Genomic DNA, 18,668 nt, shown 5'->3' with positions numbered 1-18,668 from the left:
CTGTTGAAGTCATTTCACGCACAATTTCTTGCATGCATTTCTTCATATGGTTTCCCTGCCAACCTGCGCCATCCACGATTTTATTTATTCATTTATTTACTTTTTTTTATCAGAAATGATAGATCACAGGCATTTTTTTTCTGGAAACATACAACTATACGCACCATAGTTATATGTGGCCAAAGTGTGATTGCTTTTTTTTCCAGGCTTTGGTAATGAAAGTAAATGAGCACATTTTGCAGTTATTCCAGCAGACATGTGTCTCCTCTAAGCTATACTCCTTGTGTTTTGGACGATGTGCATTTTGGGGGCACGCCTGGCATCCCCAAGTTGAATGTGTCTCAACTTTACCTGCAATGCAGATTACACCAATGCCGGATTAGTCCCTGAAGTGGACACTACCCAGGCAGAGCTCCTGGACAAGTTGATGAAACTCCCATCCTCCTTTTCTCTTCTTCCACAGCGAGCAAATCAATCACAAAATGTCGGTTGTCAATTTTTTATTTTCAAAAACATCATGCATCTTTGTTACTTAAGGGTAGCTAGATAATGTCAGTGGTGACAAGAAGGTGGAAAGACACCCAAATTGCTTTCTTAAGTAGAAGAATGATTATTTTTGTATTTTACTTTAGTAATGGTATGAGTACTGGCTTAAAAATCTACGTAAGCAAAAGTAAAACGTTCAAAATGTACTCAAGGGTAGAAGTTAATGAGTGATTTTTTTCAAAAAGACAGCATTGTTGGATATAAACTCTCCCATTCGACTATAAAATAACAATAAATAATAGTAGAAAGCTCAAACACGGTTCTTTCGATTGGAAAATTTTGAAATTACATCACAAAGTGCACAAATAAAGTGAGACTCTGTCCACTGCAAACAGCCCTGAGAGCTGGCTAATTTACTGTCGACCAGTTTATACCGCTGATGAAAAGCAACAAAGTCTACCCTCTGTAATGGATGTGATGAAAAATGTAGTGAAGTTCAGTATGTCAGTATAAAGGAACTACTGCACAATTATGTGAACATCCACCCAAGAGACCTCGATGATGCAGTGCTCCTTGTACCCTTTGACCTCTTGCTGTGTCTGTTAGTAGCACTTGACCGGGAGAAAAATGCTGAGCCTAACAGGTTAACAGAATATGTGCACCCCCAAAACTATATATTTTGCAGCATGTACTCCCCTTGAGTTGTCTTGAGTTTTCATCGCATATTTCCAAGTTTCCAAACTCTGTAGCCATTTCTTGCATGTTGATCAGCAACTTTGAATAACAGCAACAGAAAGGAAATGAAAAAAGCTCTCTAGCTCCTCATAACATAATCCAAGTCTCAACTCATCATTCACATGTTCAGTACAGTGAACAAGTTGGAGGTGGGTCTTCATGTCAGGCCAGTTATACACAACTGCAAAGTGTTTAAAAAAATAATAATCCCCTGTATAGTAAGAACATTGATTTGGGATATATTGTACGTGCAAATGGAGACTTGGATTATGCTGCACAAAGGGTTTGAAAACTTTAAACAGACTATTTTTTTTTATTCTCTGTGCTGCTTTTTGTTAAAGTCACCTGCCAACTCCTTTCTAAACCCCTTGTTTTTCGGGTGAAGTACTCCTTTAAATGTTGTAGATTCAGATGTATTTAGCCATACCAGGGAGGGGACATGTTTTCACAAATAGAATTTTCATGTTAAATCCTTATTTTCTTTTGCTCGTCATACAGCTGTGGATTATCCCATGCAGCTGCTGCCAAACCCTCACTCCACCCCCGTCAAGAGGAGCAGCTCCTTCCGACAGGTATCTACAGTATCCCTTCATTAATATGGGACACGTGTTCTGCGTGCCGTACTGTAGTCTCTCTGCAGCTTCGCACTTGCTTTGCAGTGTTTGTGCACATATGCAGAATCGGCTTTAATTATGTTAGGCCAGTTAAAAAAAAAAAAAAAGAAAACACTGAAACAAATTCCTTCCCCAAATTCTTTAAATACACAAATTTCTGCTGCATAGCTCCACATGATTGAGATTACATGCCCAAAGTGCAAGCATCTCTCTCTTGCTCTCAGCTGCTGGCAGTCTTAGGGAGTAGTGAATGATAGCTGCATGTGTGTGTGTGTGTGTGTGTGCATGCTTGTGTTTGTGGTTGGGTAGACATTAAAGAAAGTGTTGCCCTCCGGTTCAAACAGACAATGAACTTTCCTGGTAACTGGGCCACTGAAAGACTTTTCTAATGTACCACACCCTCTGCATGAAGGTTTTATCAGTGTAGTATGTGTGTGTGTGTGTGTGTGTGTGTGTGTGTGTGTGTGTGTGTGTGTGTGTGTGTGTGTGTGTGTGTCTAGCGTGCGCTCAAGTCGTGCTCTGTTTGCACTGCTGGTTCTCAAGCAGAGCTAGACCAACACAGCTTAGATAAACAAAAGGAGAGAGGGGGTAAGATGAATACAAAGACAAAAGAAAGAGTAGAAACGCTACAAAGGTGTGACAGATGCGCTCTGACATGCCAAATCTGCTCTGCATAACCGGAATATGCACACACCCTCACCCTTTGTGGCTACGCCTGCATGTGTGTGTGTTTATACATGTGCGTTTGTGTGTGTGTGCGTGTGTGAGAGAGACCAGCCGCACCCCTGCTCATCTGTTCTCGTTGTGTGTTTAGGAAGCCAGTCAGCCCTTGAACCTGACCTCCAAGCCAAAGGGGCTGGAGCTGGGGAAGACGCCCAGCCCGCAGAGCCTGGAGCTGGGATCGCTGGCGCTGCAGGGGGTCTACAGGCCCAGAGAGCTGCAGAAGGAGCTGTCCCACAGCCCGCCTCGATCCGCACTCAGTGAGTCACACTGCTGGTCCCACCTTCAGTCACCAAAATCTGTCACAACCGATCAGCTTCTCCAAGGTGCACAAATCGAAGTGAACCATAAGTGCATCTCAGCTGTAATAGCCGTCATCAGCGTTACAGGGTTTAAAACTATTGCAAACCTGAGTATAATCATTTGGGGCATTTCCATATCAATAAATGTTGGTTTTTCTGCCCTCCTTCACTGATCTCCGTTGCACATTCTATACTATAGCCAGTTCATCGAAGCTTTTCCATTTTGATGCTGTAAACACACTGGTAGGACTTTTCCTGCTGCACAGGAAGTGATGCATTTGCAGGGTATTTGAAATAAACAGAGGAAGAACTGGGTTGTTAGCACGAGCAGTGATAGCCGTCATGGTTTAGGAGACAAAGAGCGCCACCTACAGAAAGCCATGCTTCACCAACAGAAAATCCAATGGGAAAAGACATCACAGTCCCGCCCATGCTGTTTGATTGACAGGTGATCTCTGGGAAGTGCAGTGCAGAAGCAGCAAAGCAATTAGTGCTCAGCGGCAAAAATGATATTTCTATTGATGTACTATTACCAAAAAAGAAATCAGGAACCTGCAGATTACAATTTAAATTTTTACAAAGCAACAAAGTGAGGCTCTGTAGGTCTCTCACATCACACCACTATAAATATATTGAACTGAGATATTCTAGTATGAACAGTGCTTGTTATTTTAATATTGTAGGCCTACTTGTTGTGGGTGGTGTGTCTTTATTTTGTTATAATTTCTTTTTACTTTACAGAATTAAGAGAAAGACAAAAGGGAAACAAGCCAATGTAGATGATCGGGGAACAGAGCAAACCGGTGTTGAACATCTATTTTGTCTATGAGCATTGTCCTCTGATATTGACTTTCCCAAAACAGTAAAAATATTCATCAACTATGCATGCAATTCAGTAATCCTGATGAAGGCTGCAGCAGCTGAGATGGTTGGGGTTTTTACAGCTTTGACTATTTGTCTTGTTCCCTAAGAGAAGCTGAATCATTTCATTCTTTCAGTTTAAGTCATTATGACATTTTACGAAATTTTACAAAAGCAGGATAGGAAGCTCATCATCATGTGTAGGTGAGAGTGTTAGTAGTCTGTGATGGGTTGTAAGAGGAAACTGCCTTTAACACACTGCTTCCTCTACCTTGATCTGCCCCCTCAGATCAAGATAGAGGAAGAGGAAGATGGCTGCTGGTTAGATGCATTGCGTGGTTCAGTTCTACCAATCCTTCAAAAATCACAAAAATAACTTGACATCCAAGCAGTAAAGAAACGCTTACAGCTTTGTAAGAAAGTGAAGTTTAAATGTGTGGGATCATTTGTTGTTATTTTTGAAGTTTTGGGCACCTTTGACGACATGTGCCACAATGTGTTGACACACCTGCAAGCCTGCATTACCTGGAATTACGAAGTATTTCCATAATTAAACCAAGAAATGGCTTCTAAGAAGCTGGCAGAAGAAATGGAAGAAGTTAAAAAGTCTCTGATGTCCATGTCAGAGGAACTCAGTAAGGTTGCAAAACAACAGACGGGCCTACTGGATTTAATTGATGAAGTGAGACAACTGAAGGCTGTGATCATAGAAAAAGACAAGAAAATTGATGAGCTTGAAAGAAGAGTGGAAGATTCAGAACAGTACACATGGATGGATGACCTCATAATACCTGGACTTGAAACAACGCACCGCACCTATGCACGGATCACTGCAGGTGACAAGGAAGGTGAGGATGCACTCACTTGAACAGCAAGTCATTACGTTCTTCAACAACAAAGACAAAGCAACAGGCCAAACATCATCATTCGATTTGTGAGCTGAAAATATAAAATTGAAGTGCTAAAACTTGCAAAAAAAAACTTGAAGGGCGCAGGGGTGTATGTAAACGAACATCTCACAAAAAGGAATGCTGAAATAGCAAGACAAGCCAGAATCTTGAAAAAGGAAATGCGAATTCAAGACACCTGGACAAGAAACTGTAAAGTAATGATAAGACTGAATGGCACACCAGAGCAGGCTAAAGTAATAGTCATCAGGGATATAAAAGAGCTTGATCGATACATGTGAAAATGAGGACTATTATGGTAGATATGTGAAACAGTGGGAAATGTTAGTTTGTGTGGTGAGCTATAAGGTGAAATACTGTTTGGATGTGACAAATCTGGTCTAAGAATATGTGTCTTTTGACTTTCAAGTTCACAAACGTTATGAGATGGAAAACAGCATTTGTCTCAGAGATTCACTTCTACCATGACATGAACACGGACTGTGAATATTATTCTCAAGACAAGTTCAAGTCCAGTGTGAAAATGCAGGGATGTTCAGTGATTCACTTTAATTGTAGTAATCTCTACAGTAATTTATCCAAAATTAAAGATTACCTTCAACATTGTCAATAAAAGTTCAGCATAATCAGAAACTTGGCTGAGTGATGGAAAAGAACTGCAAAGAAGGATTAGAAGGCTGTGAAATGTTTTGGCAAAACAGGGTCATTACAAGGGCAGGGGGTGTTGCCCTGCTTGGGACATCTGCTGTGACATGACAACTGTTACTGACAGTTTGATGGAATGTGTAACCATTGAAATTACAGTTGAAAGATCCAAAAACATTTTAATTAGTTGCATTTATAGAACACCAGGGTCATGCATTGATCAGTTTGATAAGAAGATCTCTGAATTATATGAAAAATACAATAAGGTGATTCTGATTTGTGATGACTTCAACATTGATTTGCTGAAATCTAATGATCATATGAAAACCACAGAATTTCTCAGTATCATGTTTAGTTTGAGTTTCTATCCATTAATTATAAAACCCAGCAGAATAACAAAGGATAGTGCCACATTGATTGACAATATCTTTATAAATGTAATTGAGGGGAAAACAAAAAAGTGTACTATTAGTGACTGATGTAAGTGACCATTTGCCGATTTTTACAGTGTTAGAAATGAGCAATAAGCCAAAATTAAGAATGAATAGGCAGAATAACAAGGGAATTATAGATCTTAGGGAAGAACTTTCGAATCATAACTGGCAGGAAGTTTATGTAGAGTAGACTAATGAATCATATGAAGCATTTTTGGATACATTTTGACATTTTGTGACCAACACTATCCGTTGAGTATAAACAAAATCCCCCCTTTTATATTGTTTTAATGCCTTTATGCTCTATGTAAAGCACTTAAAATTGCCTTGTCACTGAAATGTGCTATACAAATAAACTTGCCTTGCCTTGCCTTGCCAAAAAAGAGGAAAATCATGGCTAACAAAGGGGCTGGAAAAAGCTGGTAAAAAGAAAAATAGACTTTACAGGGAATTTATCATGCATTGAACAAAGGAAAAGGAGGATAAGAATAGAAAATATAAAAACAGATTGACATCTATTATGAGATCGGAAAAGAGTTACTGAAAATATAGAGGAAGTTGTCAATGAGTGTAATGATTTTTTTTTTTTTTTTTTTTTTTTTTTTTTGTTAATGTTGGTCCAAGTTTGGCAAAGGAAATCAACATTCCTAGAGATGAAGACAGTCATTTTGCTTTTGCATTTGATAATTGCAACTCAGTGTTACTTGGTGGAGTTTGTGTGAGTGATATGTTAGAAGTGGTCAACAAGTTTAAGAAAGCATACTGAATCTCAACCTGTGGTGTTCCACAAGGTTCGGTATTGGGACCTAAGTTATTTATACTTTATTTAAATGATATTTGTACAGTATCTAATAAGTTGAAATGTGTTACATTTGCAGATGACACTCATTTATTTTGTTCAGGGGAGGATATGGAAGAATTATTGAACACAGTAGATAGGGAATTGACAACGCTAAAAAAGTGGTTTGATATCAATAAGTTATGAAAATAAAACAAAATTTATGGTGTTTGGCGGTGGCAGGATTAATAGTGAATTAATACTGAGGTGTTGGAACTGAAAAAGTATATGAAACAAAATTTCTGGGAGTGATTAAATACTCTAAACTCAGTTGGAAGCCACATATAGAGTATATCAAATGGGAATTATCTAAATCTGTTGCTATTCTGTACAAAACAAAGGATATGCTGAACAAAAAATGCCTGCATATATTGTATTGTTCACTTTTAATGCCATATATGTCTTACTGTGTTGAGGTTTGGGGAAATGTATATAAAACAAATGTAGACCCTATAATTAAACTGTTAGATTATAATTAAGCCATTAGAATAATAAATAAAGCCTATTACCGTGAGTCTACTAATCCATTATTCATAGCCTTGTGTACTTTAAAATTTTTAGATTTTGTTTATTCAAGAACATTGGAAATACTTTTTCAAGTTAGGAATAAAAGCCTTCCTGTTGGTCTTCAACAACTGTTTAAATTAAGAAAAGGACATTATAATTTAAGAGGGTTATATGTTTTTGAAACATGTATGATGATCAGTTTCAGTTTTGGGAGTTAAATTCTGGAATGGCCTCAGTGATGAGCTGGAATTGTGTAGCTTTCTGTTGAGTTTTTTTTTTTTTTTTTTAAACCCTTAAAGTGTAAAGTAATTAAGGATTATAAATTAGAGTAAGTTTTCTTTCTGTTTTGATCTTATGGATTGTACCGGACAGGCAAAATTAAGCTTTGGGGCTTCAGCCTGTTCCTTTTTTCGGTCATTGATGTGGGAAATTTGTTGTGTGTAATGAATCAGTGTGAACAGGTATGATAATATTTTGCTGTAAATTCACAGAAAGTGTATTGTTCTTTATAATGACCGAAAATAAACAATTCATTCATTCATTCATTCATTCATTCATTCATATGTCTTTTCTCTTTCTCTTCCTCTCTTGTCATTCTTGTCATCTTTCTCATCATCTTCTTCTTACTCATCAACGTTATCATCATCATGTTATTCAACGGTCTCTTTGTTTTTCTTGTTCACCTTTTTATTCCTCAACTTTATCGTCATCATCTTTTCTTCCTCGGTGTCCTCAGGTTTCCTAGGAGACGGTGATGTGGTCACCCAGGCCATCCATGACGCCCAGCAGCTCCTGAGGAGCCACGGCACCGGGGGGCGCGACCGGGAGAGGGATAGGGAGAGAGAGAGAGACGGCACCGGAAAAGCAGTGAGCTGACGTTCAAACTTTATCCTACACCGACACAATCACAGACCTCCTCTCCAGATCAGGGCCTTAGACATTCATGTAGAAATAGAAGAAATTTATTAGCCGAAAAGATGTGGGGTTTTGAAGACCGGCTGCACTGGCTGGACCAAAGCTGATATTTTGCACTGATATTTAGCATAATTTTACAAATTTTCATGCCAAAAATTTCGAAAAATGACAAGTATTCAGTGTTTCTCCTTGAGTTTTATTTTTGTCCAGGCGTAAAATTCAATTGTCAAGTAAATTTTTAATTATGGCCAGTGATGTGACAAATTTAGCCAGGGTGTCCATCCCACCACCACACCACAACAAGTGTTTTATCACCAAGCGTTGCAGAGGAAGATGCGGCTGTTTGTTGGATTTTCCAGCTCTGCTGTCATCTGCTACCTCAGACTACCTCCGTCTTCGCTGCCCTTGATGAAAGAAAGCATTTCCTGTCTTTCCTGAATTGCTCTTGATCCTGCGGCAGTTCTTATTAGAGCTTGTAGAGATATATCAGGTGGCTAGTAGGTTCATTACATACATACATCAGTATCACTGAAGATGTTACGTGGTATGCAATAAACGACACATAATGACAAACTTACTCCAAATTAAGATGGTGAAAGTTGAAACTGTAAATATTAAGCGTCCAGAACATATCTTTGTAATATTTACCAACCATATTCCTTGCTGCAAGCATTTTCATGAAAAAAAAAAAAAAAAATCAGCCAATCCATTGTTTTCTTTACTCTCAAATCTGAATAACGTCCAGAGTCAGTGAAGGTCTTTTTTTTGGCAGTTTAACACTGAAAACTGGAAATATTAGCAGAAATATCTTGAATCTAGCGAGCATATGAATGGCTTAGTTTTGAAATGACACAACACATGAATCATCCACGAGATGAAAGTTTACTGCTGCGTGAGATGTGGCCGTTCCCGTGGATCCCCCTCCTGCAGTGTAAAGATGATCGTATTATATGATCATGACTAATACTCTCCCAACTCTGCTGCGGCATTTAAAGAGGATCAGCTGTGTAACAATGGCTTGAGACAACACACTCCCTTACACACACACACATACAGGCACGCACACACACACACACACACACACACACACAGACTGATGTGCAGCGGTCTCGTCAGGGGTCAGAGACGGGTTTAGGGTTACAGGCAGCCGTGCTCTTACAGAGAGTGCAGCACACTGGGGAATGAATATCTAAGTTATAGCGTATACACACACAAACACACACACACACATAAATATATAAGCACATGCAGTACACAAAAGCTTGAACCAAACTGTAACATCTCATTGTGGTGTCACTGTTACCAAGAGGTAATTACAAAGTGATAAGAGAGTATGGAAAATCTGATAATGAAAAGGGGCTGCATCATCAAGATTTGGGCAAACTATTTGGCTATTTCATACTTTACAGATAAAGTGGAAATAATCATATAAACTTGATTTTTTTATTAAGTTTTAACCAATAAAGTAATGCATTGGAGGAGTGCAAAGAGTGTTTCACTTTGCTGATCCAATGTGGAAAAAAAGTGGAAAGTCTGCGTTTGGACATGTCAGTGTTGAGAAGTTTCACCTTTCATCTCTGGAATGTCCCGCCAGCCACAGTAGACGCAGATTCAGTTCAGGCTGTGTTTGAGTGACCGGTATTCAAATAAATAAATAAATAAATAAATAAATACTGAAATGACAGTTTTAGCCCCGATCAGTTACATGAGCGGTTCTCGTTATGTTTTTTTTTTGTTTTTTTTTCATAGAAATTGTCTTCTTTTTTGCTCTTCTTGGTTTTCGCTCTTTGTGGCGGCTGCAGCTTTGGTCTCAGCCACGTCCTGCAGCAACAGCTGTTGCAGCCTTACAATACCACAAAGGTCTCAGTGTGGCACTGGCTGAGCCACCTGCCCTCTCTCTTTGTCCACAGTAACACTGTACGCTGCCGCTCTCCTCCTCCTCTCCTCCATTATCTCGCTCCATCTAGCCTCAGCTCCAATTATCAGCTTTTATCCCCATGCTGCACATGTTCAATTACACCGATACTTTTGACCGACCTATTTTGGTATCGAACCTGCTGATGGAGCGCTGCATGGGAATAATGCTGTATTATAATATAGCATGGGGAAGGCTGATAGTATGTCAATGGTGTGATAGTTTTGCAAATTCACAGCTGTCACATTCCTGCTCTCTCTCCCTTCACCTCTCCTCTCTCCTTCTTCCTCCTTCACAGCATGTTAATTTCCTTTCTTTGCATTTACAGCTCCGGCTTTAAACACCAGCTGATATGGCACGCCTGTTGTTTCTTTACCTTAAATAGCGTTGCTGAAGCACATGCATGCCGTGAATGCACTCCTCGGACCTTGGACCATTTTTCTTTTATTGCCGTCGAATTCAAATCATCCCTTTGTGTTTGAGTCCGTGAGAGTGTTAACATGCATGTGCCTTTATTGCAGGTCTGACTCCTCTGTGTCTTTTTTTGTCTTCAGGAGTACAAAGACATTCCTCGCAGTGAGAAGATTTCTCACTGCGAGCGGGGTGAAGACGGACAGACGCTGCGGTCCACTGAGGACCATCTCAGCAGCGACTCTGAGGGTAGGAGTCCTTCACGTTGCCTGTTCAAAATAAAGCAACATAAATAATAATAAAGTGAGTGATAATGCCCAGTGGTGCCACAGTCACCAATCACAAAGTTGTTACTGTTCACCACGCCCTCTAAATATAAAACTGAGGTTAAATTTTCCAAAATATAGATCACACCTCCGTCCATGATATTTATTGCAGTCATTCTGCTCTAACAAACTGTAGAAAGGTTGACTTTCTCTGGGTGGAGGTGTTTCCCCTAGCCAGTACCATAATGCATTTCTCAGTTTGAGGATACCTATCATTTCAAATGCACAAATAAATTAGGAGTTATTTGTATTGAGTGTCCTAAATTTTAAACTTTTAACATTATAAACTATAAAGAGTCACAACCACAACCGGACATGATCGCAGGAGCTGTCCAAGGTTACTGAAGGTAATGATCAACTGGATGTAAATGCTTGGGCTTAAATTTTTCCGCCCTAGATGCAGTTATTTTCAGCGTGCGGTGTCAGCCAATCAGGGGCCACCATGGAAAAGCCAAACATGTTACACACATACCGCTGCTGGGCAGACAAAAGTACGCCCTTTGCTACACAGACAAAGAGTGTAGGCAGTGCTTTTTCATCACTAATCGCAAGTTTCTGTAATCATTTATGATTTACATGAGAGTAACAACTGAACACAACAATAACAGAAACGATGTCATTAAAATATGTGTTTCACAATTGGAATTGCAGGAGGCGCGGCATCTTAATGGACCACATGCCCTTGAAGAAAACTGTGGACCAGCAAATATTTATTTTGCATATTTATCTCATTCTTATGCCAGTATCATGATGGACACACTATGTAATTGGCCTCAAGTCTACTTTTGTTTTATTGACACAAGTGGTGAGGAGAATAGCTCATATGTAAATTTTACATAAGCACACATTAGGCCTTGAAAGATGTGTTTGCCACTTTTTTTTAGTCTCTAATTTGCACTTAACTAAAACAAAACAGTGCCTCTCGCCTCAGCACATCCTGCCAAATCACTAAAATTTCCCAAAGTGAATTCCTCTTTTCAAGTCTTGTGCTCTGACCATTTTCTCACTCAAAAAAAAAATGGAATGACAAACACATTTGTATGCGCATCTAGTATTCATGAAGGGTGTTTAATTAACCATTTATGGCTAACTGTAGGAGTTAATGAGGTGGGGTGTGAGGCTCGTTCACGAGCACACAATTACAAGTTGACTGGAATTTCTAAAGGGAAGCTTGAGTGATGTAAAGTGTACACATGATTTTTGAAGTTAATGGAAGCATCTACAAACTCAGAAGCATTGCACTGTTCATTATCAACCAGTGAGGAAGTTGGGTACAGTACAGGGAAATCCAGCTTCCTAGGTGGTTAATAATGAACAGTGCAATGCTTTTGAGCGTCCGCACATGTAAAAGCAGATACATGTGTTGAAGAGTGTGAACATGTCATCATAACAAAACCAAAACCATGAACAGACTTAAACTTATGTGACATTTTTAGACTTTCTGTCACAGTAATGCATGACTTTTCATGCGTAAGGAGCCCAACACTGGTTTGGCTTTTTGGCTCTGACAGTACCCCTTTCTCCTGTAGGTACCCTGTCGATGTCCGGGCCGGGGACCTACGCTGAGGCTCGGCCCCCTCCCTCCTCGGGCCACATCAAGAGACCCATGAATGCCTTCATGGTCTGGGCCAAGGATGAGCGCCGGAGGATCCTGCAGGCCTTCCCCGACATGCACAACTCCTCCATCAGCAAGATACTGGGTGAGCCCGGCCCTGGGACGGGGTGTGCTCCACTCTGTGTCTCAACTGTGAGCCGCTGCCTGGCACAGTGGGGCATGTGAGGGCATGATCAGCCACCTGCTTCACACTGTAGAAAAAAACACACACAAATACACACATTTGCGCATGCACACCCATATTGGCCCGAATCCCCTTCCTCTGACCAAACACTTACATTCCTTTCTATTGTGGAGAGCTGGAGGCACTCATGCAACCACACATCTCTGTCACGCACATTTACTCACACATACAAACACACACACACACTCACACACAGCACAAAGCTACTTAAATAATACACATTTCATCTCAGTTTAAAAAAAAAAAAACACTATTTTCCTTACAACAGTGGGCTCCAAACTGTGCCACTGAGAGCTGTGTGCATGCAGGTTTTCATTTCAAGCCAACACTTGAGCAGCTGGTTTTACTGTTTAACACGCCGTCAAGCAGAGAGGAGGAACTAATCAGTGAAATCAGCTGCTTGAGTGTTTGGTCGGAATTAAAACTGTATTTCAGGCCATGCTCTCCTGCAGAACGTGGCTTTCAGATTAAAGCAATGCAAACGAAAGGTATTTTTCCACCTCGTGCTAGTGAGTGCGGTCTATCCATCCATATAGTTTCCGTGTGATTTGGTGGGGTTTCCAGTCTGCCGTGGTCTTCCCTGTCCCCTAGGACGCCTGTACAATCAGGCTGGGGGAGTTCTGGTCATCAAAAATGTATTTGTCAAAAAAACTAAAGAAAGGTGCACCTTTTGCTCACAGAGGAAAAGCAAAGACATGTTCATTATCAGGCTACATACTAAAAACACCTGATGTTTCCGCTCATGTTTGCAACAAGGCCTTCATCAGAAAAACTCAAATACAAAATAATTCCCAACAAAACCCTTCACTGCAGAAGGTTGTGGATTATGTCTCATGTCTTATGTGTTGCTGCTGAATTTTCTCACATGGAACAGCTAGTTTATACTACGTCAAAATGCTGCTATAGCTAGGTTCCCGCAGGTTTCTGTGGCTCCTGCGTAGCCTGCAGAGGCCGCAGCTGTAGCCCATGAGTACCTTTCCAGAAATGCACCTGCACGCATGGGGATGCAAGACTGCAAGACCTGTGACCAGTCCAGTTTTGTCCCTCTCCCATGTTTTGTGCTTTCCACTGAGTGAAGGCAACATGATGTCAGTTGTTGTCTCTCTTAAGCCAGCTTGAACTGAGGAGGTTTGCAAATCCGTTCTGATGTTGAAATTCTGCAGACTGGAAGGTGTCACTACATTCATGGTGAGAAATATCCCAAAACATCGCTTTGGACACTGCAGCTGTGTCCGACAGTGGACTCTGTGTTTCAGAGAATGTAAACATAATTGCCTCTGTGCCCCATTGTACCCGGGCGCCGGGAGAAAAGGAAGATTGCAGCAAACTGGAAACCTTGCCAAATCACACAATAACTGTCTGGATGGATAGACCGCACCAAGAGTAAGCGGGGAAACATCTTTTTTTGTATTCTGGGTGAACTGTTCCTGTTACAGTCTGCTGCCAGAGTTCTGGATGAACTCGTCTCTCCTGCATTGTTTGTTTTCTCCTCACCTCCTGCCGTCTCCTCATGCTCCTTGTATCCTTGCTTGTTTGTCCGCAGGCTCCAGGTGGAAGGCCATGTCTAACCAGGAGAAGCAGCCGTACTACGAGGAGCAGGCGAGGCTGAGCAGGCAGCATCTGGAGCGCTACCCCGACTACAAGTACAAACCCCGGCCCAAGCGGACCTGCATCGTGGAGGGGCGGAGGCTGAGGGTGGGCGAGTACAAGGCCATGATGAAAAGCCGCCGGCAAGAGCAGAGAGCGACGTACACTCACAGGTAAGAGTGAGCTGAAACGCGGCGCGCCCGCACAAAGGCGAGTGCGCTAAAGTTTGGGATAATGCAGCAGAGTTTGTCCCTGGCAGATGCTGACAATTCATTCCATTAACAGTGGTGCGCTTAGTACCTCCACACATTGTAAACAATGCCTGCAGCTCCCAAAGACATTATTTTTCTTTTCTTTTTTTTTTATTCCGGAGACACAAACAAAAGTAGAGAGGTAATAAAGCAGCTGGGCTGTTTTTTTTTTTTTTTTCCAGTTTTGCCTTGACGATGAATAGCATCCCACACCATTGTTCCCTCCAACGAGTTAAGTTTCTTCATTCAGAAATGTTTTCAGTAGTTGGTCTTTAGAATTCTGTCTTTCTCCATTTTACTTTTCTATTTATTTTATTTGTTTAACTCAGAGGTTTGCAATCAAATCTGTTCCCTCAGCCTTTTATGTGATATAAAAAGGCAATATCAGAATATCACAGTGTTGGACAAATGAACAGGCTAATAAGTTCAGAAAACAGCATCTCTCTGCTGTCATGCAGCCCTCAAAACCAGGACAGGATAATGCTCATGTCGCATCACGATATTACAAGATCTAAAATCCCAGATGATATCTAGTCTTTTATCACAACATCAGTGTAATATCAGTATATCAATTAGCCCTGTTTTCTGCCAGTATATAAACATCTTTAACAATATCATGACATTTATTCTTGGTAAGGCACTAAAAAAATCACTGACTACAGTGAAACGTTATCGAAATCTTCATACATACTTGTGTTGAATCTGAGCAAAATGTTGGAGAAATGTGAGAAAGATATCCTCGTTCAAACTGCATTTTACCCATATCCATATTATCCATATTATTAATATCCATATTAGAGGTTAACCACACTGACTGGACAAGAAACTCCAGTATTGGCCCAAAATATCAGTCATCTGATCAGTTTGACCCTAGTTATTTAAAATGTTGGTGATTAAAGAAAAGAAGATTATTCAGTTGATTCCAGCATTCTAAGTCTCACTGGATAACAGTATTGGCTAAACGGTGAAAATGTAAAAAATATAAATTATTTTTATATATCACTAATAGGAGTCAAGTTCAAGTTTATTTATGGCTGATTACAAAAAACAAAAGAGGACAATGCTCGTTAAGTTGAACCCTCATAGCGGTGCAAGAAAAATCTCAGAGTGTCAGTTTGAAAACAAAAAGCTCAAGTTTTGGCCGTCATTCAAACATTTCGGTGTTGCTTCCTGTCTTTCCAGCCAATCAGAGCCCCAGCAGATTCACTATGCCCCCAGCGACGGCCAGTACCCGGGCGGCGCCGGCTCCGTGTCCATGGCTGCCATGCCGTTTCACCCGGCGCTGCTGGATTACCTGCCCCAAGTCCAGCCTCCCCCACGCCGACCCGAGAGCCGGGCCACGCCCACCTCCCTGCCCAGAGAGAGAGAGAGAGAGCGAGAGAGGGAGCGGCCTCCGTACAGCGAAGGGGAGGAAAGTGATGGAGGAGAGAGGAGCGAAGGGGAACTGGTGCTCCTGACAGACTGAGGGGGGAGGAGGGGAGGAAAAGGGGGGTATAAATGAGGAAAATGGAGGTGATGGGGATGAACAGAGGGTAGCAGAGGAGAAAGGGTGTGCTTCGCTGACTGACCAGAGAGAAAGGAGGGAAGAAGAATGGAGGAGAGGGCGAGCGGACGCTGAATGGGAAATCTGTCTCTTGCGAGGCAAAAGTGAGGAGATCTAGGGATAGAAGAGTCGAACCCATTCTCTTGTAAATTAATACAATCCCCAATCTAAACACACACACACACACACACACACACACACATATAGCACACACACACAGGCAAGCTCTTGTGTTACTCATTTCCCCTCAGACATTTCATCAGCTGTTTTGTGTCAGAGATAATGCCGTGGGTTCATTCTTTCAGAAAGCCCGACTTCCTGTTTTTCCCCGAAAACATTTACTTTCGTCAAACGTCGCTTCGTGCTTGAGCGGCACCTTCTGCAAAGTTATTAGTCCAGAAAACCCTCTGTGTCGTAGAAAACTTACAACTTACAGAAAGTATAGGGGCGAGAGTGACTGACCACCTTCCCTCTGCTCAGAGAAACAGGCCAGCAGTGGAGATCCAGGGTGCAATCAGTGTGCCAGTGCTGCCCCCTGCTGTAAGGTGTGGCAACTACATCATGAGGTAGCCCAGTCTGCCTCTGTCTTGTCTTTTTTTTTTTTAACACAAAATATCTCACAAAAGTACCCAGGTTGGGTTTGGCAAGGGATGGTATTGGCAGTTCTGTAGCCAAAGGTCTGGATTTTATCCTTTATTTATTTTTAATTATAATAAACAGCAATAGTCCTGGAAAAAATCTCCATACATTTATTTTGAGGGCATATCTAAAACAAGAAACACACAAATCCCATCAGGAATCTAATATGAGAAATAATTTATCACATTCGCCCAAAAATGATATATTTTTAGTCGTCAGTCATTGCTCCAGTCGTCCCCTAGACTTTTAGCTGTTTTTGAAAGTTTTAGTGCCATAGCCGAAAAGAAACTCCCTGCTTCACCTAACGTTTCTCAATCAGGCTGGCCACGGGATTGCTTTTTGCACTTGATTTAAAAAGGCTCCGAAAATAAGCGCTGCAACCCAAATAGTGTAAATCATCAATGAAAACCCTCCTCCTCCTCTTCTCTCATCACCCTTTTTAGTCCAGTTCTGTATATGCTGTATGTGTGTGTCTATCAACTCCCTCTCCATCGCATGGTGGGTTGACCTCAGCCTTGCCTATTTTTTTTTTTTATACCTCTGTGTTTGCTTCTTTGAGTGTTTATTAATTAAGGTTGTAATTGAGCACCTTCTATCTGTGTATCCTGATGTCTGCTGTTATTTCTCCTGAGATGCAGCCCGCCACAACGCTGCAGAAGAGATCCATCTTTAGTACCGAGTCGCCGTGTGGCCGCGAAAAATCTAGCAAGGGTGATATAATGTCACCTGTTTCCAATGCAGATCCATTTGTTTCAATATTTTTTTAATGGAAAAAAGTGTCATTTTCTTGGATACAAGAATTTACCTGCTTATTGGCTTATAAAGATGGATGTTTTTTGCAGGCAACCCTGTGACAGATCAATCAGCCTCATATGAGGGGTGAGGCGAGGCTCCATCTGAATAGGCTAAAGGGTTCTCCTCTCCTCGTCATCTTTTGCTGTCCTGTTCCACAATCGTCTGAACAGAGAGGCAAACCATCCCCAAATCTTAGTGTTTCAATCATGCTGGAGAGGAAGCTGTCAAGTGTTCAGGTGTAATTGTAAATCCCCCTTTGCTATGGTGGATACAGAGATGGAGAAGGGGTCAGCTGATGGTTATGGGCTGTTGCTGAGATGGTGAAGTGAACACACCAAGTTTCTTGGAGATTCTCCTGTTGGTCAGCTTCCTTGATGAGTGATGAGAATACAGACACCAAAATCATCCATGCGTCCCTGGCAGATCATTGGCTCTCACATTTTACAACATGTTAATTGATAGTTAGCACAATTTTAGCCTACACTAAGTGGAGTGACAGTAGGCTTCATGCTCATAATTTAGAATACACTACTCACAAAAAGTTAGGGATATTTGGCTTTTGGGTGAAATTTATGGAAAATGTAAAATGTTCACGCTACAGTGATATTATATCATGAAAGTAGGGCATTTAAGTAGAAGCATACACTGGTGATTTCCTCATCTCAAACAATTTCTTGAAACAAAAGCCAACAACAGTGGTGGATATACCACAACAAAAAATGTCAGTGTCAATAACTTTTCATGTGCCCTTGAGCATCAATTACAGCTTGACAACGACGTCTCATGCTGTTCACAAGTCGACTTATTGTCTGCTGAGGCATGGCATCCCACTCTTCTTGAAGGGCGGCCCTCAGGACATTGAGGTTCTGGGGTACAGAGCTCCAAGCCTCTACACGGCGACTCAGCTGATCCCATAGGTTTTCTATGGGATTCAGGACTGGAGAAAGTGCAGGCCACTCCATTTGAGGTACCCCAGTCTCCAGCAGCCGTTCCCTAATGATACGACCTCGATGAGCTGGAGCATCAAACACCTGATGTGAATTTTGCCGTTAAACTCCTTGTTAGAGAACAGCAACTTGTGCAAAAAGTACTGAAACACTGAACAGTTGGACATTCAAAAGTTTACAGAAGGTCACATTAAGTTCACCTGTAAAGGTTATAATGCATTTTAGGTTCATCCTGAAATTTCACCCGAAAGCCGAATATCCCCAACTTTTTGTGAGTAGTGTATGTGAAGTGATAGTAGGTCCCACGCTAACACTTTAACATACACTTCGTAAAACATTATTTTACACTGTTGAGATGATAGTGGACTCGTGCTTAAACTCACCCACTAACGTAATCTCAAAAAGTGTCTTCAAAAATGTCTGAACAACCACGGCCTATTGATTATTAAATGAATCTATATAATCAGAGCTAATAAAGAATTCAGACTGT

At 41.2% G+C, this 18,668-nt stretch overlaps 1 protein-coding gene across 4 annotated transcripts in view; it reads left to right on the top strand.

Moving 5' to 3' along the window:
* sox13 (SRY-box transcription factor 13) overlaps positions 1–17,783 on the top strand; it is a 54,771-nt gene extending 36,988 nt beyond the window's left edge. For all 4 annotated transcript variants that reach the window (XM_030052041.1, XM_030052040.1, XM_030052038.1 and 1 more), the window contains 7 exons: positions 1,720–1,793; positions 2,650–2,815; positions 7,787–7,917; positions 10,435–10,540; positions 12,147–12,317; positions 13,960–14,176; positions 15,437–17,783. In XM_030052041.1, the coding sequence (XP_029907901.1) occupies positions 1,720–1,793; positions 2,650–2,815; positions 7,787–7,917; positions 10,435–10,540; positions 12,147–12,317; positions 13,960–14,176; positions 15,437–15,719 (1,148 nt within the window). In that variant the 3' untranslated portion in view covers positions 15,720–17,783. The remainder of the gene's footprint in view (positions 1–1,719; positions 1,794–2,649; positions 2,816–7,786; positions 7,918–10,434; positions 10,541–12,146; positions 12,318–13,959; positions 14,177–15,436) is intronic.
* The last annotated feature ends 885 nt before the right edge of the window (positions 17,784–18,668 follow it).

Source organism: Myripristis murdjan, chromosome 5 (assembly GCF_902150065.1).
Source record: "Myripristis murdjan chromosome 5, fMyrMur1.1, whole genome shotgun sequence".
Taxonomy (NCBI): Eukaryota; Metazoa; Chordata; class Actinopteri; order Holocentriformes; family Holocentridae; genus Myripristis; species Myripristis murdjan.
This window is presented reverse-complemented; position numbering and strand designations above follow the sequence as displayed.